Here is a 26,927-nt window from a genome sequence, read left to right as displayed (position 1 = left end):
AAAATCCATTAGTCCACCTTGTCCCAGAATGGATCTTTTGCCTATGCATGATTATGTGGCATGAGATATGGGTCATTTGGAAAATACTGGATCACTGAGTTACACAGATCTTTCAGATATTGACACTTTCCATTATACAGTATTTGTTAAAATTGCACTCAATATCACCGGTGATCTCAACAGAAAACAAAACAAAACAAAACAAACAAACAAAAAAAACATTAAGTATTGAGAAGCTGTCAAGCTCATGGCAGTAGATAAAGTTTTCCTAAACTTTTAATTCTGGCTTGAAGGCTTAAAAATTATCATTGGCAACAGTAATTGTCCCTTGTTTTCCTGAAAGTGACAGGCATACTTTATTTATTTTCAGAAAAATGTCTGTCAAGTACCTGTTTGAATAACCATAGTTTGCCCATCTTTCTTTCAAGTAAAAATGTTTTATGAAAATAAAAATAAAAACATGATTCAGCTTGCAACTCAAGCACAGAAGTATTTTTCTAGAGACAAATATGACACACTCCGGTGTGCAGCAGACGAGCTTTATGCCTGTTTCCTATTTTTTATGCAGAATACTTAAAAGAATTGTACTCACGGATTAAGCTTCAACAAAACTAATAATTTTTAGTGCTTATCAAGAACACCATCAGGTGACACTGGCTCTAGCTTCTTCTTTTCTCTTTTCTTTTCTTTTTTTAACTGAGAAGGCAGGTTAGTGACAGGTACTTTGACTAACAATGCAGTTTGGTGCCCCTGCCTTAATTGGGTTGAACCACCAGCATTTTTAACCACCATTGTCTGCAAAACGTCATCGCCGTGAACAAGTCAAATAAGTACGTCTTAGCATTGTCATAAAAGGTTTTTTTGTTTTTGACCTTGCAGATCACCCTAAAGGGTCTCAGAAACTCTCAAGGGGTTCCGGGACCACACTACAGTTTTAAGAACCACTGGTGTTAGCGCATTCAGAAATCAATTCAGTTCTTTTTGTCTTCAAAGTTCTTGATGCTCGAGGCTTATTTACTGTTACAGGTTTGATCCCTGAAGCGCCAAAGAAAAGATATGCCAAAGCGTCGAACATATGCAAGAGGGAAGCCCTCCCGCGCACACAGCTCAAGCTCCGGCGCGAAGAGAAACAGCTCTGCGAGAAAGGAGCGGGATTCGGAGGGCAGGCCTGGGCTTGTCGTCGCCATGGCAACGATCCTCCGCGGGCGGGGCGCGACCATCGATTAGTGAGGCCTTGCGTCCGTCGGCGGGCGGGAGGGTTGCGGGTGATTGCCGCCGGAAGGCCTCCCCGGCCTTCTGGTCCTCCTGGGTTTTCGGTTGCGAGGCAGCTCGCTCGTTCTGCGATCTATTGAGCGTGGCTTCCCAGAGCCCGGCGCCGCTGTCAGGGAGGGAGGGAAGATGGCAGCAGTGGCGGCAAGCGGCCTGGTGGGGAAGGGGCGCGACATCAGCCTAGCGGCCCTGCAGCGCCATGATCCCTATATCAACCGCATCGTGGACGTGGCCAGCCAGGTGGCTCTGTACACTTTCGGCCATCGGGCCAACGAGTGGGTGCGTGCGGACGCGGCAGAGCCGTGCAGACCAGGGTTGGGGTGGAGGCGGGGGGCGGGGGTGTCAGACTCGGGATTTGAGGACCCAGGGACGGGGAGGAGACGTTGACGCCCTGGAGGTGGGTGGATCGGGGGCCTGAGGCTGACGTTGTGGTGATGGGGTCCCGGGGGTTTGGGGGAAGGGAGGCGGATCTATGGAGCTAGCTGGAGTTGGGGAAAAGACTTAAGTCTCTAATGTACCCCACACTGGGAAACCAGACCGATTGGGTACCGCACCCTTGACAGCCGAAGAAAAGGAAGAACCTGATGCCTTAGGGCCGGAAGACCGATGTGATTGAGAAAGTGAAGCTGAGTTCTGTTACAGTGGAACTGGCTATGGAGGAGGCAGGGACAGCAGACGAATAAAAGTTAAGAGTTCTGGTTTTAGAACGTCAGTCTTAGATGGGGCAAAGAGAAATGAAAAGGTGATAGGAGGCGAGAAGTCTGTAAGTCGTAAAGTAAGGGGAAACACCAAGAAAAGAACCAACCTCGGCGAATAAAAGACGAAATGGAGCAGGGTCTAACACTTAGAAGGAGGCTGATGCTCTTGGAAAGACTATGTATGACACGACAGCCCACCATGTTTGATATTGGAGGCTATTTGGGAGCCAAGTTATTTTAGTGCTCTTCTCAAAGCGGAGCCCCAATAAATGGTAATGGAATGAAATTTCATTGTCCTCACAATTAGAATGGGGTAGAAGCCTAGAACACTGGAGTCCTGTTGCAGGAATTGCTGCTTGTAATTTTGTAACCCACCCACTCGAATGTAGAGAGATGTAATTTTATTTCTTTCCTCATAACGATTTTTGTCCAAATATTCATCATCCATTGTATATTGTCCGTTATATACCACATATATGATATCCATCATTTTAAAATAAGTTACAATCAGTGTGGAGAACTTGGCCTTGATGAATGGATTTCAGATAAACTTTTTGTGTTCTTCAGGTCGGTTGTATAAACATCAAAACTTAAGGAAAACAACCATGTTGAGCAAATCTATTTTTTTTAATACCCACATTCATAAGCCTACTGATCTCCAGTATAGATCAGCAGCCTGTAGTAAAAACTCACCTGAAAATCATTAACATAAAAATAAAAAGGCAAGCAAAAGTGGGATAGACGAACAGTTTTGGCCAAAGGTCTTAACAGAGGAAGTTTACTGGAATGGGGCAGAGAATTTAGGTTTGCTCTCCTAGTGGCCAAACTCAAAAGGAGAACAGGAAGAGCTCTTTAATATTTGTTCTTATGTAATAGAAAAATGTACCACTTGATCAGGAGAAAGAGGTTATTTCCCCTAGTTTCTGGGGTAATTTGTCACCTGGGTCTTTACGTAAAGAACATTGAGCAACATAGTAGACAGTTTCCCATGGTATTTAAAAATATATTTAAAGATATTCTACATATGGTTATTTTGTTGCACTGTAGAAAAATGCCAAAGGTATAATGTCATAATCCTGTAAAAGCAATTTCACAGTGAGCGATGAGGACCAGGGACGTATAGTTCTGTAAGCTGACTTGACACTAGGATTAGAGTCTGGAGAATCCCGAGAAACTTAATATAAATGAGTACAGAGCATTTCTCTTAAATAATAGTTGTTTTCTATAGGCTTTTGACAGTTATCTATGAGATAGATACCTTTTAAGATAGTTACATAGGTGTTTATTAGATACCTAATAATGAAGCCCATCTACAAAAGCCTTATCAAAAAGCAGAAGTGTCACAATGCATTATTTACAGGAGTTATGTTTTCCTGCTTGCTGACACGTTGTCTTCAGACAGGGCATAATTCATTCAGGAAAAGGTCATTCTTTCAAAGTCCTAATCTTTCAAGGCTGTGGTAGCCGAAAATGAGAGAGACCTAGTTCAGCGGCAGAACAGTTGCTGGAGGCAAACAAATTCTGACCACCGTCCCCATGTGCTGTCACTCAGGATCTCTGGATGGGAGCCCTTTGAATGTCAACCTGATAAGACTATGAGAACATTCTTGAGAATAGAGGTGAAAGTATTTAAAAGAAGGCAGGGGGGATGTTAAGGAGGGGAATTCTTATTGCCCTGAAAATGGATGAAGAATGACTTCAGCCTTTCAGAGGAGGAGAAATTAGGAATGAAAGGTGTATAGAAAATGAACTGCTTTAAAGAAGGATTAAGAAATATTACATCATGACTGGAATAGGAATTTTAGAGTTACACCTACTCCCTGTTGCCAGGAAAAACTGCTCCCTTAAAATATTAATACCTATGTGTCAACTAAAGACCATAACCTTGGTATTTACCAGCTCTCAGTCTTTAGACCAATGGCTCTCAGCTGGAGTTAATTTGCCAGCAGGTGATATTTGGCAATGTCTGGAGAGGTTTGTGGTTGTCACACTGAGGGAAAGCGTATTATGACATCTATAGAGTCATAATACTGGGAATGCTGAGCCTGAAAATTGCCCTACAGTGGCTAACGTTGTGTTCCTAGCTAGCGGTTTTCTAAGTTTTTGGTGTATCCAAATAACTCAGAGTTTTTAAAAAGTGAAACATGCCAAACCAAAACCTCTGGATAATGAGGCCCAGGCATTTGCTATTGTTGAAAGTTTAATAGGTGACTCAGATGCTACATGCATGGTAAGAGAGATGGGGAGGATAAACTGAGAACTACTTTTTGATTGTTTTAACTGAAAATAATCAAGTTAAAATAGACATTGCTTTTATTTTGTGTCAGATGGTGTGTGGAGTCCCCAAAATTTGCAAAACAGCACTATTTTATATTCCATTTGGGATATTTTTTGTATTTTGAATTCTGAATTGCTTATTTCTTTAGCACTTGTTAGATTTTATAATAGAGTGCAATATTAAGTCATCAAATTGTGCTTTTAAAATTTAAGCTAAAATACCCCAAGACTGGACTTTAACATACAAGTCCTCCTTAAAGGATCTAAGGAACAGCTAATAAAATCTTGTTTTAACTATTCTCCACAGCCCTAACGCTGGACATTGCTCAGAAAGAAAAAAAAAAAATCTGGTTGCCCTTAGATAACTGTGGAGGGGCCAGGAAAATGCATGAATTTGGGCAGCTGTAATGGACAGAAATGTACATTTTAAAAGTCTCTTTTATCCAGATATCATAGAGCACCTGATGTTTCTTCATCAAAAGATCTGAGTAGTGTAGACTGGTTATCTCTTTTCAGTGGAGAAACTGAGACATACAATGATAAACTGATTAGCCCAATATGATCTGGCAGGAACCCCCCTCCAGGTCCCAGGTTGTGATTATTCAATCACAACTCCTTTCTAGTAACAAACTCATATTCTTTGTGTGTAATGCTAAATAAAAATCTTAGTTTTAAGAATTGCTTGTTATAAGTTAAAGATTAATTTTAGGAGAAGCGTGCCTTTTACATTTCTCACCTTGGACTTTTTAAAACTAAATTGTGTCATTAAAGGTTTTTTTTTTTTTTTTTTTTTTTTAAGAAAAGAGAATTTCTGTTACATCAAGGAAGAAAGGGAATAAGTCAGAAGCTATTTAGCTTTATATGTGCTGATACATATAGATTTCCTGATTCTAATCTCTAAGATGAATCAGTCTTGATCAGTCCAAGGTCAAATACTGGAAGACCAGGAGAGTGTTTGGATCTTGTGGGGAGTGATCCTGACAGTACACAGAGATTCTGCAGAGTCCTAGTTCTAGCACCTGTGTCTTGGCTCAGTTTCCTAACAATATAATGGATAATACCAAAGATTTAGTTTTTACAAATTTATTCATAAATGCTTTGTGGACTTGTGAATACTTGCTGACTGAATCAGTTAAACTTTAGGGACAGCCAAAAATTTGGATACTGTTCAGGTAGTATTTACTGTACTGCAGTGGCCATTTTCCCGATGATGGTGGTGGTTTGGGTTTTGTAATTCTTAGTGTTTAACGTACACTAAGGATATACATTTCTTAACAGATAGGAATGAATCATGTTTGTTTTCAAAGAAAGATAAGTAATGTTTCTGTATACTTTTTAGCTTGGACATTTTTCAAAGTACAGTGGCAAAGGGGCCACATTTCAGAAATAAGGATATGTTTCACAGTATATTGTAGTGATTTATAGACACTTCATAATGAATCTAGTTTAAGGATTAACTCCCTGACTTTTTACCTGTGCTTATATGTAAGGGAAAAAACTGGCTAAAGTTGTTTTAACTGTTATAAATTTATTTATTTTTAAGACACAGGGTCTCGCTCTGTTGCCCAGGCTGGAATGCAGTGGCACAAACATAGCTCACTGTATCCTCAAACTCCTGGGCTCAAGCAGTTCTCCCTCCTCAGTAGCTAGGACTACAGTCATGTGCCACCACACCTGGCTAATTAAAAAAAAATTTTTTTTTTGTAGAGATGGTCTCAATCTGTTGCCCAGGCTGGTCTTAAACTGAACTCCGGGCCACAGGCGATCCTCCTGAGTGCTGGGATTACAGACATCAGCCACTGTGTCTGGCCTAAATTCTTTATTTATAATTTCACATCTCATAATAATAAACATCTTGCGATTAAACATTTTGTTACTAAGTAATGATTTTTATAGCCATTTACTCTTGATGATAGTTTGATATAATTTGTGACATAATGGATTTTGTTTTCAGGACTCGTAATATAATTTCATGGGCAGAGAGTATGTTGTTGAACTAAGGCAGTGCTTCTCAAACTAGCCTACATCAGAATCACCTGGAAAGTTAATAAAAACCAGATTGCTGACCACGATCCCCAGAGATTCTGATTCAGTAGGTTTGGGCAGGAGCCCAAGAGTTTGCATTTCTAATAAGTTCCCAAGTGACGCTGATGCCGCTGATCTGGGGATAACACTTTGAGGCCTGCTGAACTAAAGTGAATGAAAATTTGCTGAAATTACTTGAGTAAGTGAGAGGATCATGCCTTGTGTGCCTTTTAAAAATTGCTGTTTTGATGTTATGCTTTTTTTAAAAAGGGTGTATTTTTCACCAAAATTACAGAGTACTTAAATATTGAATGCTTATGGTCATGAATATTAATTATAAAATATCAGGAGTTTAAATGGAATGCTGAAATTAAACCCTGTCAATTGCAAAAGTACATTTTAAATTCCGAATTACAATGGGCCTGGTTACTGGTTAATAAAACATCTGGATACGTATATGTGTGTTTTTAGTATGCATTGTATCGATGAACATTATCATAATGGCCTGGCTTCCTACCTTTGGAAAAATGGGAAAGAAATGTCAAATGAACCATCATTTTAACGTTACCACCTCTCCCAGATTTTCTCAGGCAAATTTCTTGAGTCCTATTGGTAATACTTGTCTAACTTAACTTCAGATGACTGTAAATTTAATACACTAAGTAGTTGATTGATTCATCTGAGAACTCTGTGGCATGCTTTCTCTATCCAGCAGTCAAAGTAGAGTTACTAACAGAACATCTGCTCTCCTAAGTAACTGGATATGTCAAGAGAAAATGAACCCAGAAAATAAAATGAAGGATAGTGAAATACAGACATCCATAATGTCTGCAGCTTGCCCTATACCCAGTGTGGTGGATGGAGAAAAAGGCAGCACACTGCTTTGTCATTAAATCCACAGAGCACTTATTTTCTCATTGTTTAGCTATAAGTATGTTGCCATCCCTGTCTTTGGTAAAGAGAGATAACGATGGTTTATTTTATAAATGACAAAAGAAAGACTACTTCCTGCCGCCTAATCTGCAGAGCATAGAACTTGCTTTCTCCTTTTGCTGAGAACAACTCCTCATATTGGGTATATTTGGCTGGTCGCAGTTTCACCTACTTGAAGTTGGATATAATTCCTGTTCTATGAGAAGTTTGTTTGATACCTTCATGAATGAAGAGACCATACATGTCTTACGTGTTTTGTTTTTATTGTTTAGGAGAAGACTGATGTGGAAGGAACCTTATTTGTTTATACAAGGTAAGAGTTTTACTGTTATGAAGAAACTAACAATTTTTGAAATAATATTTTAGCTCAATTGTGTCACTCTTCTTCAGTTGCATGCAGTTTTATTTCAAAAAGAAGTAAAAGAATTAAATTTCAGTTTGAAATTATTAGTTGACATGGAGAAGGGAATACTGAAAAATGTCACCTGGTATATTGCGATGAATGCTAATTTCAGAATATAATTTAAACTTCAATATAGATGAACTTAAATCATTGACTGGGTTCTGCTTAAAATAAATTAAATATTCTTTAATTCAAATGAATTGCACAAAGTTCTTGAATATAATGCATTGGCAAGGAGCTCGAAGAACACTATGAGAAATACTAGATTGTTCAATTAATGTTTGGAAAAGGGTCTTTTCTCCCACCCCGACTCTTTAAAAAAGCATGGTCCAAAATTGAAGCTGTCTTTCAGTCCTCCATTGTCCAGTTAATAGAATATGTTTCAGGATAGAGTCAATAAACTCATGTTTTCAGTCATTTCTTGTTATCAGATATTATTAATATCAAATCACAAATGCATTATATATATTGGCTCAATAAATAAACTTTACAATAAATAAAATGTCATAACCAAAGGTCATCACATTCAGTGAGGGTACAAAGATGAAATTCAAAGGCCTAATAGAAACCTTTCTAGGGGTAAGTTTCATTGAGGAGATAGGAAATATACACGCACAAGTGTATTTTCTTTCTACATATATTCACGTTTATGGTAAGCCACAGTACAGAATAGAGTATCCTGAGTGCCAGTGGATAGATTCTGAGCAATGCATGGGTTGCTGTGATTGTGGAAACCTTTAAAGCATGCTTGTCCAACCTGTGGCTCATGGGATACATGTGGCCCAGGATGACTTTGAATGTAGCCTGACAGAAATTCATAAACTTTCATAAACATTATGGAATTTTTTTCAATGCTCATCAGCTGTTGTTAGTGTTAATATCTTTTATGTGTGGCCCAAGACAATTCTTCCCCTTCCAAGGTGTCCCAGGGAAACCAAAAGATCGGACACCCCTGCTTTATAGAGTGATGGGTCTTGAGTTGGGCCTCAGGAATAAGGTAGAACTTAGCTTGCATAGAGGAGAGGGGAGGCAGTCTCAACAGGAAGAATGGCAAAAGCAGAGGCATAGAACCTGGTGTGTTAAAGGGACAGTGAGGAAAATGACTATAATGCAGAGGGTTTATGTTGGTTTACAGTAGTTAGCAAGGGTGAAGAGATTTGCTGGCTTGGAATGGCAAACTAAAGATTTTGAGATTTCTTTTTCTTTCTTTTTGAGATGGAGTCTTCCTCTGTCGCCCAGGCTGGAGTGCAGTGGCGCAATCTCCCCTCACTACAGCCTCCACTTCTGGGTTCAAGTGATTCTCCCACCTCAGCCTCCCGAGTTGCTATTACAGGTGCCTGCTGCCACGCCCAGCTGATTTTTGTATTTTTAGTAGAGACAGGGTTTCACCATGTTGGCCAGTCTGGCCTCGAACTCCTAACCTCAAGTGATCGCCCGCCTTCACCTCCCAAAGTGCTGGGATTACAGGCATGAGCCACTGCACCCGGCAAGTTTTGTTTTCTTAGCAGTAGGAAGTTATTGAAGGCTTATGAACAGGAGAGTAATAGAGGAAATGTGTGGGGAAAGTCAGTGTATTAACTTCATGGGGATGCTCTGGTTCTTGAAGAAACTGGAGTCAGGACAGTGAGAGGATTATTGCAGTGGAGTAGATATGAAATGATGAGAGTTTGGGTTAAAATAATAGAAACTGAAATGGAAAGAGGATTGCAATGGTGAAATTTTTAAAATGACAATATTTTGAACATGGAAGATTGAGAATGACAGAAGCGTTGGTGGAATAGAAAGCCAGGAGATCAAGAATGTGGTTTGAGGATCAGCCTTCATTGTACTTTCAAGTAATGATTTGGAGTGGTAGCCGGACATTCCGGTGATTGCCCCTCAGAGTAGGGGCGGTGGTGGAGATGGTTTGGAGTTGTCTGAAGTATTTTGGTAGTTGAAGCCATGAAAGAAAAGCTGTTCCCTGAAGGAGTGAGTATGAAGAGGAAACCGATGAGGGTTTATGGCTAGGTTTGAGGGCCAGCAAGGAGACAGAGGAGTCAGTTTGAAAGATAAAAGCAGGACTAGAACAGCACAGAGAGGCCCGTGGCGGGCAAAGTGCATGCATGATGGAGGTCTGTGTGTGCTGGGGAGGAAGGAGCTCAGCTGCAGGGGAGGAAGGTCTGTTCCAGTCTGTCACATATTTATAGAGAAAAACTTTTTATAAGAGGAGAAAAAACTTTTATATGGAGGCAGCACTGGAAGCGGGAAGAAGGAATGGGTGGCAAGGCCAGCACACTAGGTGACGAGGTCAGGTTCTTCACAGTCTCAGAAAGGCAGTGGAGTACCCAAGAACCCTTGGCATATTCGTCTGCATTATGTTACCAAACATCCAGCGCACCAGAGCATGCCCCAAGGCAGGTTTATTCAGTAGAGTATGAGCGCTCTTGAGGATTCTGAAGTTCACCACAGAAGGCACAGGGTTGAACTGTACTGTGTGCCATGCGTGCAGGGTGCGCTGTCACACATTTCTCACAACAGGCATTATTACTCCTTGGAGAAGTGACAGAAAAGATGTATTAGTATGTATTAATGATTGATTTGGGGAACTTTTAGTAGAGTAGTTGTTTTTTTTTAAGCTGTGGAAGAGTAACAAATCATACAAATATTTTGGTTTTTGCACCCAAACCAAATATAAGTTTGTATTTTCAAAGATTTCTTACTATACTCCATGTCTCTAATGGAGCTCTGAATTAAACAGAACATGAAGTTGAAAACAAAATCCTTCCCTGTTTTTTAGTCTCTTCTCCAAATCTAACTCCTCAAGAATAGGATGCCTCCCTTATCCCCTGCAAAACAAAAACCTCTCAGATCCTAGTATGCTGAGGTCTTTCTTCAGTAGACAATTACAAAAAGCATGTAAAACGCAAGGTGGGAGGGGGGTTTGGTACAGAGAATGGAGCTGGCAGTAATATATTTTGACTTCTCTTACAGAAGTTGCTTTAGAGCAATTGGCACATTTATCCCCTGGGCCTATTTTCTAAATTATGCGATGGTATAGTAGCTGTACTATTAAAGAGGTGAGATCCTGTTGTGATAATGAAATATGTGAAGAATCAGATTCTCATTCTTGTACGAAAACACTTAATCCCATTTAAAAAATCATTTATTTCCTCCCATGCCTTCCTTTCTGTAATAGAGAGTTCATAGAGACACCCACTGGTAATTTCTGAACCTGACACTTCGGGTGACCCCCTAATAGAGCTCTTTGGGAGTTAGTTTCTATTCTTCCTCTGGATCTAAGTTGAAATGATTATCATGATTATTTCTGGTGTTGGTTGTATGCTTACCACCACTTTACCCCTTTGTAAAGAAAGCTAGGCAAGGATCGCCTCCCATCAGTTTTAAAATTGGAGGTTTCAGAAGAAAATCCTGGCAGTGGTTACGTAGCTGTGTTCCTTGATCAGTATCAAATAGAGGTAACATAAAACTGAGACATAAACAACTTGTCTTCCTGTTGCTCATAACATTTCTGTGGGTTTGTTAATAACAGCCCTAGCACCCTCATTTAAAGTAAATAAATGAATTCTGCTTGCTTCAGCTTCAGTGTGTAAGTATGTAGTGTTTCATTTGTCATCAGAAGTTGCACAGTTGAATTACTATATGGCTGTCACCCAAAGGTAGACAAATGCACATGTAGCTGTTAGAGTTTATACTCAGTATAATTTGGATTCTTTCTGCCTGGCATAGTAGGTGTTCAAGGTTTATTGAGTGAAATGAAAATAAAACGTCACTAAATGTCACATTTTTATAGAGAAAAACTTTCATAATTGTTTATCTCTGTAGCTCTTTGCTTTGCATTGAAGAAAACATTGAAGTATCTGCCCTTTGCGTTGTTATATAAACTTCTAGTTCAGGCTCTGTAACCTCATAAGTTCATTGTCCAGAGTTGCTTCATATCACTAAGAGATTTTGCAGCCCTCAATTTCAGACTAACACTTAACATTTTCTATGAAAATTTTCTTCATCTAATTGTGATGTATACTTTAATATTAACAACCAAGATTCTTTAAAAATATCTTTAATTAATTTAACTTTTAAAAAGTATTCTTTAAAAGTCAGTAATGTTTTAAAAAGTATTTACTCTGCCTTAAAGGAATTTACAACCTAGGTAGAGAAATACACAACTGTACACACACACACACACACACACACACACACACACACTCCACAAATAAGAAAGTATAACTCAATTTTATGAAACGAGTCATCATGACAGTGCTGTTGCATTATGGGAATTACTCTATAATGATGCCAGTGGTAAAGAAGTATGTGTCCAGGCTGCTTGTATAAAGCTGTATATACAAACAAAGGTTGAGAGATACATCAGAGTATACTTATACTGAAAATATCGCATGCTAAGCAATTTGTCTATTGATTTCCCCGTGACCCCTTGTGATTTTTAGGTCTGCTTCTCCAAAGCACGGATTCACCATTATGAATAGGCTGAGCATGGAAAATAGGACAGAACCTATTACTAAAGACTTGGATTTCCAACTCCAGGACCCTTTCCTGCTCTACAGAAATGCCAGATGTGAGTCTTTCTTACCACATTGGGTAGTTTTACTTCGGAAGTTTGGCCAAGTGTTTAAAATTGTACAGTGTGTGCCATTGTGTTTGAATTTGGTAGCAGTGGCTATGGGGGGTGGGCTGTATTTTAACAAACGGTAATGTTTAGGAAATGCATACCTAATTGATGGAATAGATTCTTCCTCGGAAGAGTTTAAGGGAATATAAATATAATGATATAAATCTTTAAATTTATAAATTTTGAAGCTTTTGAAGCTTTTCCAATTTGTAGTGTGAACCCATTGCAGATCTTAAGCCTGAACAGGGCTGGGTGAGGCAAATTCTTGGTGAGGAGACCACAGAAAGGGACATAGGTGGCGCCCTGAACGAAGAATTAATTAGTCTGCTATAGCACTTTTTCTTTATGTGTCACTTCTGGCTGAGTGTGCGGACAAAGTGTTTGGGCACCTGTATTGTAGAAGTGCCATCTTCTGAATACAAGTGAATAAAAGTCAAAGTCCAAAAAGTTTATATCAGTCATTAAGAATGTCATAACCCTTTGTCGTAGTAGGTAACTAAATAGTCCTTGTCAGATTTGAAATGAAGTAGCCATTGTCTTTCTAATACTACATTTTACTCTCCACTTGTGTTGCACTGCTGGTCAGTCCAGAGGAAGATTGCTGAAAATATGCCAGTTGCAGGGACATCTCCACCCACAGAAAACAAGAACATAATACTAAATATATAATATGTGTGTGTGCATGTGCACATACATGCACCTTAGGCTTTATGGACAGCTTTCATAAAGACCTTGCAGTGAAGAAATGTTTCTTTATATTTTTCATTCTACTCTTTGAGCTCAAGATACAAGAATTTGCCTACCTTATACTATTCACTGTAATTTTAATAATGAGTGTAGTATGAATATTTGACATTTTAACCCCAATGAGTCATTAACATGCATTAAAATGATGCAATATGTAATTGTCATAATGGGTGGTCATCCTCTTACTTAGAGAATAAATTTTTATGAGAGGAAAAAAACAAAGCTATTGAAACTATAATATGACTTACTATAATGGCAGGTCCTGTGAAATGAAAATGTTTGCAATATAGAAAAATATTGTGATTTCTCCTCATGTTTTTTTGATGAAAGGTATACTGTAGCAATTGTAGTTTATTACTAAAGACTTGGATTTCCAACTCCAGGACCCTTTCCTTCTCTACAGAAATGCCAGTTTGAATTGTTTATAGTTCAAATTGTTTTGTGTACTTATAGTTATGTCAGGTTTTTTGGTTTTTTTTTTTTTTTTAGATTATTAGATTCTATGTCAAATTAACATATAATTTAAGTCCTAATAAAATAACTACAAAGTGACCTATAATCGTCATTTTTGGATGCTTTTATTTTGGTCAAGTATATGATCTGGTCATTTATAGGGAATATTTTATTTTAAATTCTTATTACGTATCACATATTAACTACTATACCAATATAAAAACACAAGCTCTCTTTAATGCATCAATTTTAAAAATAACTTCCCAAGTCCCACAGGGTTTATCTGATGGGAAATACTATTTGAATCTAATAAACATGTGTGAAGCCTCACCTTGGTTCTAAGCATATGCTGTCTAGTATGATAGTTACTAGCTAGCGTGGCTGTTTAGCACCTGAAATGTGGCTAGTCTGAATGGAGCTGTACTGTCAGTGTCAAATAGGCACCAATTTTCAGACAGGACAAAAAGAAAAAGAATGTTAAAAAAAATCCCTCGGGCTGGGCGCAGTGGCTCAAGCCTATAATCCCAGCACTTTGGGAGGCCGAGGCGGGTGGATCGTGAGGTCAAGAGATCGAGACCATCCTGGTCAACATGGTGAAACCCCGTCTCTACTAAAAAATACAAAAAATTAGCTGGGCATGGTGGCACGTGCCTGTAATCCCAGCTACTCAGGAGGCTGAGGCAGGAGAATTGCCTGAACCCAGGAGGCGGAGGTTGCGGTGAGCCGAGATCGTGCCATTGCACTCCAGCCTGGGTAACAAGAGCGAAATTCCGTCTCAAAAAAAAAAAAAAACCCTCAATTATTAATCATTTTATATTGATTAAAATGTTGAAATGATGTTTTGAATAAATTGGGCAAAATAAAATATATTATTAAAATTAATTTCACATGCTTCTTTGCATTTTTTAATTTTAAATTGCCTATGTGGCTCATGTTCATGGTTCAACTTATATTTCTATTGAATGGCACTGTTCTATTTTCAGTTATTTTTTCATATTTTCATTTATGTTTCCATATTTTATAATTATTTTTATTTATTTACCATATTTAATAATCACAATTTTATAGAATAGACATTTTCACTGCCGTTTTGCAGATGAGAAAACTGAGACTTAATGAGGTGACAAACTGTAAAAACCCACAGATTCTGATTTCACTTCCATTGCTCTTTCCATACCACCTGTACTGCTCTTTCTACTGTTAAACATGGATGCAAATTAAAGGCAGCCTTTCGGATGCACATTAAAATGCTTTAAATAAATTTCCATGCAAAAGAAATCGAATCAGTTGAACAACAAAGAATGAAAGGGAATAGATCTATTTACTTTTCTGGATTCATTATGCTTTTTTGTTTTTCCCTCGTTTATATCTGATACAGATTGCCTTTGCAGCCAGAGTCATTTGGTTTTATGTTATTTGCACAAGCCTTTTCAATCCCTGGCATCAAAGGTGCACAGAAGGGTTTACCATAGGTGCTGTCAGAGTCTCTGATACCTCTGAAATGTTTTCATACAATTCAAATATGTTATATAAGAATTATGTATAGTTTATATGTTCTTTGGTGGCATATAGATTGGTTCATCATTCTTTGGGCAAGGAACTCAGCTTCACTCAGGATTGTTTTTTTAAGAATGCTCTGTTTCCTCAAGATATTCTATATAGTCAAGAATCTATATGGTCTTGGCATTTCACATTTGTTTGTATAATTCATAAGCCATATTTGGGTATTTCAGGTAGACAAAGGTAGAATTGATAGAGGTTTGCGTTAAGGTTTTTTTGTTTGTTTTTTTTTACAGTTTTTTAGATTCATTAGGAGAGAAAAAAATCCCTTTTCTTGAATTAGATGAATAAAATAAAGAAATGAAATCCCCAAACTATTCAGCCAGAAAAAGATGCTTGTTAGGTAAAGTAGCTTCATTCAGATGCAAAATAGATTACTACAGAAAAGGGTTTGTACATTGTTTAAAGTGTTTAAACATTGTTATGATGGGGTTTGACGTGTATGAACTTTAAAAGTAAATAAGATAGCTATTAAAGTTAGGGCAAAAATTTCATTTATTCAGTAAAACATTTACTGGGCACTTACTGTCTGCCAAGCACCCTGCTCAGGCTTTATATGGGTTATCCCATAACTTTTTCTTGGAAATACTGTTATTCCTGTTTTATAAATGAGAATACTAAGGTTAAAGGGATTAAGTAATACACTGTGGTCCATGACTGTTTTGAGATGGAAACACCATTTGAACCAAGAAACCATAACTTCAAGACCTGAGGCATAAAAATAGGTATAAAAAAGAACCAAATGGAAAAACTGCTATGATGGTGAGCACTAGCATATGTAGGATTATTTCTGTAGGAAAATCCATTCAAGAATAAACCTGTATAGATGCCAAGAATATAATTTCTTTAGCAGCAGGGCAGAATACTTCTAATGCTCATTTGTATTGACAAATCATTTGTAAAACTAGGATTTTCTATAAGTTTGTTTTTTTTTTTAAGTATGTATGGTAATATTTAACCTTTTGAAGTCTTCATAGCCATGTTACTAAGTCTTAGTTCTGAAGTGGTTCTGTAGCTTCTCTCCTTCTTTTCATCCCCACTTCTATTCCAGTTCAGACTTTCATTATGTGTTACTTGGGATGTTTCATAACCCCTCGTAGCAAAAAGGAATTGAACTTCTGGCACCATCAAAAATAGAGTAGGTTCACTACAATATATCTCTCCCACAGGTTACAACTAAAAGTTCTGATCAGATTATAAAAGCAACTAATTAGGGGCTCTGAAAGTAGATGGTAACAGACCCACTGAAGAGAGCAATCAGAACTTGAAGAAAAACTGGTGTGGTGGTGAGCTCCTGGATTTATTCTTTCCTCTTTTATCGCCTGGCTTTGACATGCACCAAGTCACAGAACTCTGGGAAAAGAAACAACAAAACCTGAGAGAAACTCCTCTTTCTAAAAACTTCCCCGTTTCCTTTCCCTACCTCTCTTTTTCTCTTCTATCCCCACCCTGAAGCCAGTTGCAAGGAAAGCTGAACTGCTGCTGTGGTGGTCATGGTGGTGGCACGGGCACCTAAAATCCCATGAAAGACTTTCTCTGCCAGAGGAACTGGGAACAATGGCCCCTGTGGTCTGAAGAGTGTGAGGAAAATCCCATCATATATTTTTATTTTCTCTTGCTGTACAGACTGCCTGACAGTGTGAGAGTCTAAAACCCTGAGATAAACTATGACTTTGTAGTCAGAAGACTGGGGAAAAAGGCCCCTCAGAGCTGGTGAGTGGGAGTGATTCTAGAGGAGGGAGCTTGATAAGGAGATCTCCTAATTCTTTCGAGGAACTGATGCAAATCCTGGGCTCACCTGTGAGCTACATACATGTAACAGAACCAAGGAAATAACAACAGGTTTTAGAATTAACTTACAATATAAACCATTATTCCAAATTTCAGACTAACTGGTATATGTATAGGGAAGACATAAACACCTTTGAAAATGGAACTGACATGGGAAGCATCATCCACAGAAGGCAAGACTGAACTTCTTATATACACCTGAGTTGATTGGTGAAAACCTGTCTCTACTAAAAATACAAAAATTACAAAAAATAAAGTGGTAGACCTACCTAAGTTCAGCCATATCAGTAGTTACGTTACATATAAATGGCCTAACATACTGATTAAAAGACAGAGATTGCCAGATTGCATTAAAAAAGCATATGCTGGGCCGGGCGCGGTGGCTCAAGCCTGTAATCCCAGCACTTTGGGAGGCCGAGGCGGGTGGATCACGAGGTCGAGAGATCGAGACCATCCTGGTCAACATGGTGAAACCCCGTCTCTACTAAAAATACAAAAAACTAGCTGGGCGTGGTGGCGCGTGCCTGTAATCCCAGCTACTTAGGAGGCTGAGGCAGGAGAATTGCCTGAGCCCAGGAGGCGGAGGTTGCGGTGAGCCGAGATCGCGCCATTGCACTCCAGCCTGGGCAACAAGAGTGAAACTCCGTCTCAAAAAAAAAAAAAAAAAAAAAAAAAGCATATGCTTTCTACACAAAATCCATTTTAAATGTAATAATATAGATAGGTTAAAGGTAAAAGGAAGAAAAAAGATATACCATGCAAATACTAATGAAAAGAAAACTGGGGTGTCTAGATTAATAACAGACAAAGTAGGTAAATTTATACAAAAGGCATAATAATTATTAATGTGTATGCACCTAACTATAGAGCTTCACAGTGTGTGAAGCAAAAAGTGATAGAACTGAAAGGAGAAGTTTTTTTTTTTTATTCTGCAATTACACTTGGAGACTTCAGTGCGCCACTTTCTGTGATCAACAGAGCAAGAGGACAGAAAACAGCAAGCAAGTATACGGAAGACCTAAACAACACTATCAGCTAACTCAACACAGTTGTCATTTAAATTACATTCTATATGTCACTTATATTACATTCTGTAGAACGACAGCAGAATACACATTCTTCTCAAGTGCTCATGAAACATTCCCCAAAATAAACCTTATCGTGATCATAAAGCAAACCTTAAAAGTTTTTAAAGAATTGAAATCAAACAAAGTATATGTTTGTTGTTTCCAAATGTTTGGAAATTAAATAGCACCCTTCTGAAAAACTCATGTCAAAGAAGAAAGAAAACTAGAGAACATTTGAACTGAATAGCAATAAAAATACAATATTTCAGATGCAACCAAAGTTGAACTTAGAGGGAAATTTATAGCATCAGATACTTGTATTGGAAAAGAAGAAAGTTCTTAAGTCAGTAATTCAAACTTTCACTTGAAGAAAATAGAAGAGCATATTAAAGCCAAAGCAAATGGAAGGAAACAAAAAGAGAAATCAATGAGATAAAAAATAGAAAAACTATTTAGAGAAAATTAGTGAAACCAAAACCTGATTACTTTTTAAAAGAATCAAAAAACTGATAAACAGTTGGCTGGAGTGATGAAGGGAAAAAAAAGAAAAGACACAAATTAGCAATATCAGAAATGAAAGAGGGGCTAGCTACAGACATAAAAAGGATAATAAGGGAATACTATAATTTGGCAACTTAAATGAAATGGACTAATTCATTGAGAAACACAAATCATCAAAATTCACTCAAGAAAAAGTAGATAACCTGAATAGTCCCATATTTATTGAGAAAATTGAATTTGCAATTAAAAATCCAATAAAACTGCCAAGTTCAGATAGTTTAACTGGTGAGTTTTACCAAATATTCAAGGGAGGACTAATACCAATTCTACACCATCTCTCAGAAGGTAGAAGAGGGCTTTCCAACTCATTTTATGAGGGCAGCATTATCTTGATACCAACACAAGGCAAAGACATTACAAGAAAAGAAAATTACAGATTAGTGTCTTTTGTGAATATAAATATGAAAATCCTCAGCAAAATACGAACAGAATAGTGTTTATAGTAGCATTATTCACAAGAGCCAAATGGTGGAAAAAACCCAAACATCTACCAGTGAATGAATGGGTAAACAAAATGTTATATACACACGCAGTGGAATATTGTTGAACCTTAAAAGAGAATAAAATTATGATGTATACTACAGCAGGAATGAAACTTGAAGGCATTATGCTAAGTTAAATAAACCAGACACAAAAGGACAAATATTGTACGATTCCACTTCTGTGAGGTACCTAGAGTAGTCAAATTCATTCAGACAGCAAGTAAAATAGTGGTTTTCCAGGGCTTCAGGGAATGGACAGTGGGCAGTTATCTTTTAATGGATACAGAGTTTTATTTTGGGATGATGAAAAAGTTCTGGAGATGGATAGTGGTGATGGCTGCACAATATTATGGATATGCTTAATGCCACTGAACTGCATACTTAAAAATGGTTAAACTTGTAAATTTAATGTTTTTAATATTTTTAACAATAAAAAAGGAAAAAATGCAAATTGAATCCAGCAATTTATAAAAAGGATATGTCATTAGCTTTATAATTCACACCTGGTTTATCCCCTCCATCCAAAACCACAGCTATATTTATCTTTCTAAAGCATAAGCCTAATCAAGTTGCTTTCCTTCTCAAAATCTGAAATGTCTACCAAGTAAGAAATTTCACCTAACATTGAAAGCTTACTGTAGTCAGGTCTCAGTTTCCCTTTCTGGCCAAGTCTGCTACTCCTGTTGCACACTTGCCTAATGCTCCAAGTAAACACAGCTACATATACACTTTCCCAGAACACTCTTACCTTCATGCTTTTAAATATGTCTGTTTTTCTCCTTGAATTCTCTCCTTCATTGTGACCAATCTCTACCAGATAAATTCTACTCATAATTCAAAACCCAGATGGAACTTTACCTCCCTGGATGTTTTTGTGATTCCTGTGTATAGCTGTGATGTCTCACTACAGCATATATGTCTTTTGTGTTGTACCTACATTGCGCTTGCTTGCTCATTTGCTATTGAGCACCTGTCTGTTGATACTGATTCTGTGTTGAGTTTTGGAAGTAACGAGTAAGGTACATCCCTTCCTCCTTATAATTTACCATCCTAGCACAAAAGACAGACATGTACACATATATCTTCAAAATATCATGCTAAATCTGAGCTAGAAATAAAGGCAATTACTATTGTGCTTATATTTTACCTTATCTAGAGTATTATGTCCTAGTTTCTCTATTAGAGTGCAAGCACCTTCAGGGCAAAGGCAACTTTCCAGTCCCCTATAACACTTAAATCCTTGCATTAAATGTGCACAATTAAATATTTGCGATGAGTATTGAATTGTTTTTATTGGATTTCTTTATTCAAAGCTACCAATAAAGCTTAATTTAAATGTTCACAACTATTTCTTTAGTTTTTATTCTGGAGCATTAGCCAACAGCTATTAAGGAACCTCTGTAGTTCCTGTGCAGAACCTCAAAGCAGTAAGTAATTTTAGCAGCTTACCTAGGAACTATTCTGGTTCTCAAGGTTATAGATAGTAGTAACATTTACCTTAAAGTTCCTAGAAGTAATTTTGAGTTGTAAGAATGCCATACATCCTCATCATGGGAAATTTAATAGTTCAAGGAAGAGATATGTAATGTGGGAAAATGTTAATTTTTATCTACGTGAACAAGATGATGTATAATGCATATATATATATATATATATATATATATATAAATATAAATTTCCTTTATAGAACTTTATTTAAATTCTAAAAAGCACTTTTATAGACGTCTCCCTCAACTTCTTTAATGCTTATTAAGATTTGTGATTTGATATTTAAGAAGTTTATTCACTATTTTAACTTGATATCTGAATTACGATCCATGAAAACAGGTCACATTGCTATTTCCTCATGGCCCTTTTAAACCATGGCCGTGTGGTTTAAACAGAAAGGCTTATGCTATAGATGTTTTATCTGCAAATGAAATAAGAATTTTTTTCACTTTTATAAAAGCAATGAAATAAATAACTCTTTATTAAAAATAGTTAAAGGTAGTATTACCAAACACTAGATTTAAAATGATGCTTATAAGCATTTACTATAAAACAAAAAACGATAAATTGTACCTCATCAAAAGTAAAAATTTCGGCCGGGCGCGGTGGCTCAAGCCTGTAATCCCAGCACTTTGGGAGGCCGAGGCGGGTGGATCACGAGGTCAAGAGATCGAGACCATCCAGGCCAACATGGTAAAACCCCGTCTCTACCAAAAATACAAAAAATTAGCTGGGCATGGTGGCGCATGCCTGTAATCCCAGCTACTCAGGAGGCTGAGGCAGGAGAATTGCCTGAACCCAGGAGACGGAGGTTGCGGTGAGCCAAGATCGCGCCATTGCACTCCAGCCTGGGTAACAAGAGCGAAACTCTGCCTAAAAAAAAAAAAAAAAGTAAAAATTTCATCAAACTAAAAACTTCTGTTCTTGGGATACCTTTAGGAAAATGGAAAGAGAAACCACAGACTAGGAAAAAATATTGAGAAGATGTACATATGTCTGACACAGTACTATGTTTAGAATATATAAACAAACACTTAGAAGTTAATAACAGAAAGATAAGCAAAATATTTGAAGAGACACTTTAAAAAAGAAGATATAAATACCAATAGTCGTATGAAAAGATTTTTAACATTATTGATCAGGTACTTCGAAGTTATTGCATATAGCAGTAGTTTCTTGCTTTTTATTCTGTGTAATATTCCACTGCATCCTTATATTGCAGTCTGTTAATTTATTCTCCTGTCGATAGATGAGTTATTTCCAAATTTGAGCTATTCTGAAAGAAGTTGCCATGAACATTCTGGTCTATGTTTTTTAGGTGGATATGTGTGCTTATCTGTCTCGGGTTTGTACCTAGGAGTGAAATTGATGGGGACATAGCATAGGGGTTTGTTTAGCTTTAGTAGATACTGCTGAACAGTTATGTGCCTATTTATACTCTCTACAATAATGTCTAAGACTTCCCATTTTCTCTACATCCTTGTCAAAACTTGATATTGTTTGCCCTTTTATCATTATTATTATTTTTTGAGACGGAGTTTCGCTCTTGTTACCCAGGCTGGAGTGCAATGGCGCAATCTCGGCTCACCGCAACCTCCGCCTCCTGGGTTCAAGCAATTCTCCTGCCTCAGCCTCCTGAGTAGCTGGGATTACAGGCACACGCCACCATGCCCAGCTGATTTTTTGTATTTTTAGTAGAGACGGGGTTTCACCATGTTGACCAGGATGGTCTCGATCTCTTGACCTCGTGATCCACCCGCCTTGGCCTCCCAAAGTGCTGGGATTGCAGGCTTGAGCCACCGCACCCAGCCTGCCCTTTTAATTATCTGGGAATTCTGAAGTGATATCTCATTGTGGTTTTAATTTGCATTTTACCATATGCTTATCGGACATTGGAAACCTATGCAGATTAAAGCCCAAATAAGAATATTCCATACTCCCTCATATGGCTAAAATTAAAAAGACAAGTGTTAATGAGGATGTGGAGCAATGGAAACTTTGATACATTGCTTGTGAGAGAGAAATATGTTACGACCACTTTGGAGAAGTATTTGGCAATTTCTTATAAACATAAACATATAACTAGCATAGGATCCAACAAGTTCCATTCATAGTTATTTACTTAAGAGAAATGGGCTGGGTGCGGTGGCTCAGTCTGTAATCCCAGTACTTTGAGAGATGAGATGGACAGATAACTTAAGGTCAGGAGTTCGAGACCACCTTGGCCAACATAGTGAAACCCCCTCTCTACTAAAAATACAAAAATTAGCCGAACGTGGTGGCACATGCCTATAATCTTTGCTACTGGGGAGGCTGAGGCAGGATAACCACTTGAAACCTGAAGGCAGAGGTTGTAGTGAGCCAAGATGGCACCATTGCACTCCAGCCTGGGCAACGAAGCCAGACTTCATCTCAAAAACATTTTAAAAAAGGCCGGACACAGTGGCTCATGCCTGTAATCCCAGCACTTTGGGAGGCCGAAGCAGGCAGATCACCTGAGGTCGGGAGCTGGAGACCAGCCTGGCCAACACGGTGAAAACCCATCTCTACTAAAAATTAAAAAAAAAATAGTTGGATGTGGTGGCAGGCACCTGTAATCCTAGCTACTTGGGAGGCTGAGGCAGGAGAATTGCTTGAACCCAGGAGATGCAAGTTGCAGTGAGCCCAGATCGCACCATTACACACTCCAGCCTGGGTAACAGAGCGAGACTCCATCTCAAAAAAAAAAGAAATGAAAACATAGGTCCAAACAAAGACTTTTACATGAATGCTCATAGCAGTTTTATTCATAATAGCAAAAAGATCTGGGAATAACCCAGATACCCATTAATAGTTGATATATAAACAAATTTTGGTATATAATAATAGAACAGTACTCAGCTATAAAAAAATTATATATTTATATATAATATATATAACTGATATATTCGACAACATGGATTAATTTCAGAAACACATTGAGCAAAGCAAGCCATCTGCGAAAGAGGATGTGCTGTATGATCCCATTTATATGACGTTTAAGAACAGGCAAAACTAATCTAGGGTGACAGAAGTAAAAAATTGTTTGTCTCTGCTGGGGCTGGTGGTGGAAATGGGGTGTGGTTGTTGACTGGAAAAGAGTGATAAAAATATTTTATATGTTGTTTTCAGTGTTGGTTACATAAGTTTGTTTTATTGCCAACTCATTGAGCAGAAGAACACTTTAAGATCTGTGCATTTTCTTGTATGTAAATGATTCTTCAGTGTAAAAAAGTAGAAATAATTGAACCTTATAAAAGAAGTATTTAAAGAAATGAATATTTAAGGATAACTTGTTACCTTTCTTTATTATCCTGACGTTTATTAACCACTGTTTCAGCTAACCCTGATCTCTGCTGTATTGATTAGAATATTACACTGACTCTTAGCACTTTGCATCTTGGCTTTGTCATCCTGGAAATAAACCAGTCCTTGTTCTAAAACACATCTTCAGTACTTTAAACCAACATGATACCAAAAGCTTGACATCAACTAAAATCCCCAAGTAATGTAAGGTAATAGAAATAGTTGAGTCTGCATTTCTAGTCCAGATCAGTGAGAAGGCTATGCCCCCTTTCTCTGGCTTGTGATGTCTGCTTTCTCCCTGTGGTCAGAGAAGCAAGGTTTCTTTTTGCTGACAATATAGAAACCTGTACAACTTAATATTTTTCCTGAGTGGAAGGAATTAACCTTCCACTTTTCTCTTGAGAGTGAATTTTTTAAAATGTAAATTTCCTAGCAAAGAGAAGGCCTAGCATCTATTCTGCAATGCTTTCTCTAAAGTGAAATGCATAAAAACAATACAGTTTTAAAATGTAATACTAGCTATTTTCTTGGTGGCTATTACAGAACATCTTATGAAGTATAAACTTGAATTTCTTCCAAAGTGCCAAAGTTAAAGCGTACCTGTATATACCCATAGTAAATAATAGCAGTAAGGAAGTCAAATTTACAGAACAATGATGAGTCATGATTTGAAAACAGTATGGCTCACTATACTTGGAATACATTTTGTAAAACATTTTATCTGCCACTATGTTACCATTAACTAATTGGGCTGATAATTAGGCTATTGAGAAGGCAGTGGCATGGATAATAAATTACAGGTGCCTCATGGGCAGAGCCCATATCTTATATTTTACTTGTATTCTGTGGTGCCAAATAAATACAGAAAATAAACAGATTTAGATAAGAAATAGACATGTACAGTGTACTTAATATAATTCCTAAATCACTTATATTCTAGAATTGTTACATATGTATATATATCTGATGATTTTGTCTACCATCTGGAACATCAGAATGCATAAGACAAAGCTTTGAAGATACGTGGCTTGGAGCGATCAAGCAGGAGCCACAAAGTTGAAAAGCTTTCCAAAATGTCTTCTTGTTTCCCACTTCGTGGTAGAGACTCAGAATGACACCTTTCCAACGAAGGCAAACCAGTAGCCACAGCTGTACTGAGTGATTCACCCTCTTCACGGCTGAGCATGCTAACAGATCCGTGCTTTTTAAGCTTCACCCTAGGCTTCGGGCTACATGGAGGAATAAAAGCTCTTCCAACTTAACAAGTTCTAAGACTTGGAGACTTGTTACGTCTTTTCTTAACCTTGTAATCAGTTTTATTACAAAAGCAATTTGGAAAGTTAAAAGTGAACGCTGTGTAAATTTATTACTAAGTAAATATAAGACACATTATCTGCCCACGGATAATTGCGGGTTTTTTTCCACCCTAGGATATTTATTGGCATATCGATAGTCACAAATAGTAGTTCTTAATCTTTTGTGAGTCACAAATCCCTATGAGAATCTGAAGACTTCTTTTTCCCTTTTTTCCTTCATTTCTTCCTTTTTCCTACTTTCCTTCCTTGCCCCTCCGTCCCTCTCCTTTCTTCAAATATATTTGCTTGACTTCTGTGTGCCAGGCATTGTTCTAGAGGGTCTTCTATGCTTTATACTCCTTCATCTCTTAAAATGTCTATTTGCATATATACATGAGATTTTTGCATATAGTTGTAGAAACTTTATTGAACCCCTAAAGCCCTCCAGGGTCAAGAAACTAATATTTAAAGTAACTATATGGCTAAAAATACTTGACATTCCTACTAGGCAGAAACTTAGTATTTTCAGGAATAATAGAATGTATTTCTCTTCGGGATCTGCCCAGCAAGACAAGATCCTCAAAGTAGACTCATTCAAATCATGAGCAGTATGGAATGGGAGCTGAGGAATTTGACATTTCATATTTAGTCAGAATAGGTAGGCTATACAGTCTTGCGAGAGGAGTGGTTGGTTGCATTAGCAACTTTCTTTCAAGGACTCCTTTTAAGCCTGCACTTAACGAGAAAGAAAGAAGGCCACCAAAATTTAAAAATGAGCATGTGGTGCCTGAATCTTACTTTGTGTCTCTAAGTCTCCTTTGCCATTCTGACCGAAAAATTGATCTATCTATTATGCATCATTGCTTAGAGAGCTAACATGTTAACATATGATGAAGGGTTATGCATCTACTGTGACATGAGTGATGAAACTTGTCACTCTGACCTTTGATACAGAATGACTTTTTTGTTTTCTGTCAGTACTCCACGTAGGCTGAAAGTAAGGGATCTAAACTCTAAAGAGGACTATTCATCTAAAGAACTGGTGTTCTGCCAGTTAAAGAAGGCTCTGAAAAATCTCAAGTAAAGCAGAATTTCACTCTTGAGTCTTGTGATATCTCTGGATTTCATATTTCTGTTTTTCCATATGTTGAGTTGTGACACCAGATAGTTCCTTAAAACACACACATAAGCAGATACACAGTGTGGGTAAACAACCCTTCTCTTCATCCTGACCACCCAATTAACACAGTTTTTACTTTTCCATCCTAACTGCTGGGCGACTCAGAGAGAACCTTCATGTGAAGATATACATCTCTTACGTAACTTAACAATCTGACATGCTGAGGTGAGGAAAAGCCACCCATGCAGCAAAGTCGTAGATGGTGATTTCCAGCTGCTACGGGAGAGCAAAATTAAAGCAAAGTCACTTGTTTTATCCTGAACTGTATAGACTATTAAGGTTCTCGGCTTGACCAAAAAAACATATACATAGTAATGCTATTCCGATTCATACACTGTATCTGTGGCTTGGACATGCAGCGTATTTTATATTTTGTGTTTAAGAGAGCCCAGTTTAGCATGGTGGAAATCTAAATCTTGGCAGAGAAAAGCTGGGTTCCAAAACATTTTCTTAAATGCTTAAAAAGTAAAACATCTTTTAGTTTTTCTATCCTCTATCTATAGTAAATGATCATTATGGCTATATAATGTGTATTCTTTTAGATTCTATGTTTTATATTACTAATTTTTGTCCAAATATCATTTAGTAAACAGCTTCAAATAATCAAGTTCTAGAATCAAGGTAAATTTACCCCTTAACCCACAGAAGGAAAAATTATGGGTTTTGAAGAAGGAAAACAATTTTGGCCAAGAATTCATTTTAGAATTACCTTATATATAGCCTTAGAGCTCTTATTTCATAGTGGAATCA

The 26,927-nt window shown here is 37.6% G+C and overlaps 2 protein-coding genes across 30 annotated transcripts in view; one reads left to right on the top strand and one right to left on the bottom strand.

Annotated features, from left to right (window-relative positions):
* CACNA1C (calcium voltage-gated channel subunit alpha1 C) overlaps window positions 1–26,927 on the bottom strand; it is a 709,163-nt gene that overhangs the window by 677,625 nt on the left and 4,611 nt on the right. The window lies entirely within an intron of this gene.
* DCP1B (decapping mRNA 1B) overlaps window positions 1,266–26,927 on the top strand; it is a 53,937-nt gene continuing 28,275 nt past the window's right edge. Inside the window, exons 1-3 of the mRNA XM_003934485.4 lie at window positions 1,266–1,548; window positions 7,475–7,515; window positions 12,048–12,175. Coding sequence (XP_003934534.1) covers window positions 1,399–1,548; window positions 7,475–7,515; window positions 12,048–12,175 — 319 coding nt within the window. The 5' untranslated portion in view covers window positions 1,266–1,398. The remainder of the gene's footprint in view (window positions 1,549–7,474; window positions 7,516–12,047; window positions 12,176–26,927) is intronic.

Source organism: Saimiri boliviensis, chromosome 7 (genome assembly GCF_048565385.1).
Source record: "Saimiri boliviensis isolate mSaiBol1 chromosome 7, mSaiBol1.pri, whole genome shotgun sequence".
NCBI classification, from domain to species: domain Eukaryota; kingdom Metazoa; phylum Chordata; class Mammalia; order Primates; family Cebidae; genus Saimiri; species Saimiri boliviensis.
This window is presented reverse-complemented; position numbering and strand designations above follow the sequence as displayed.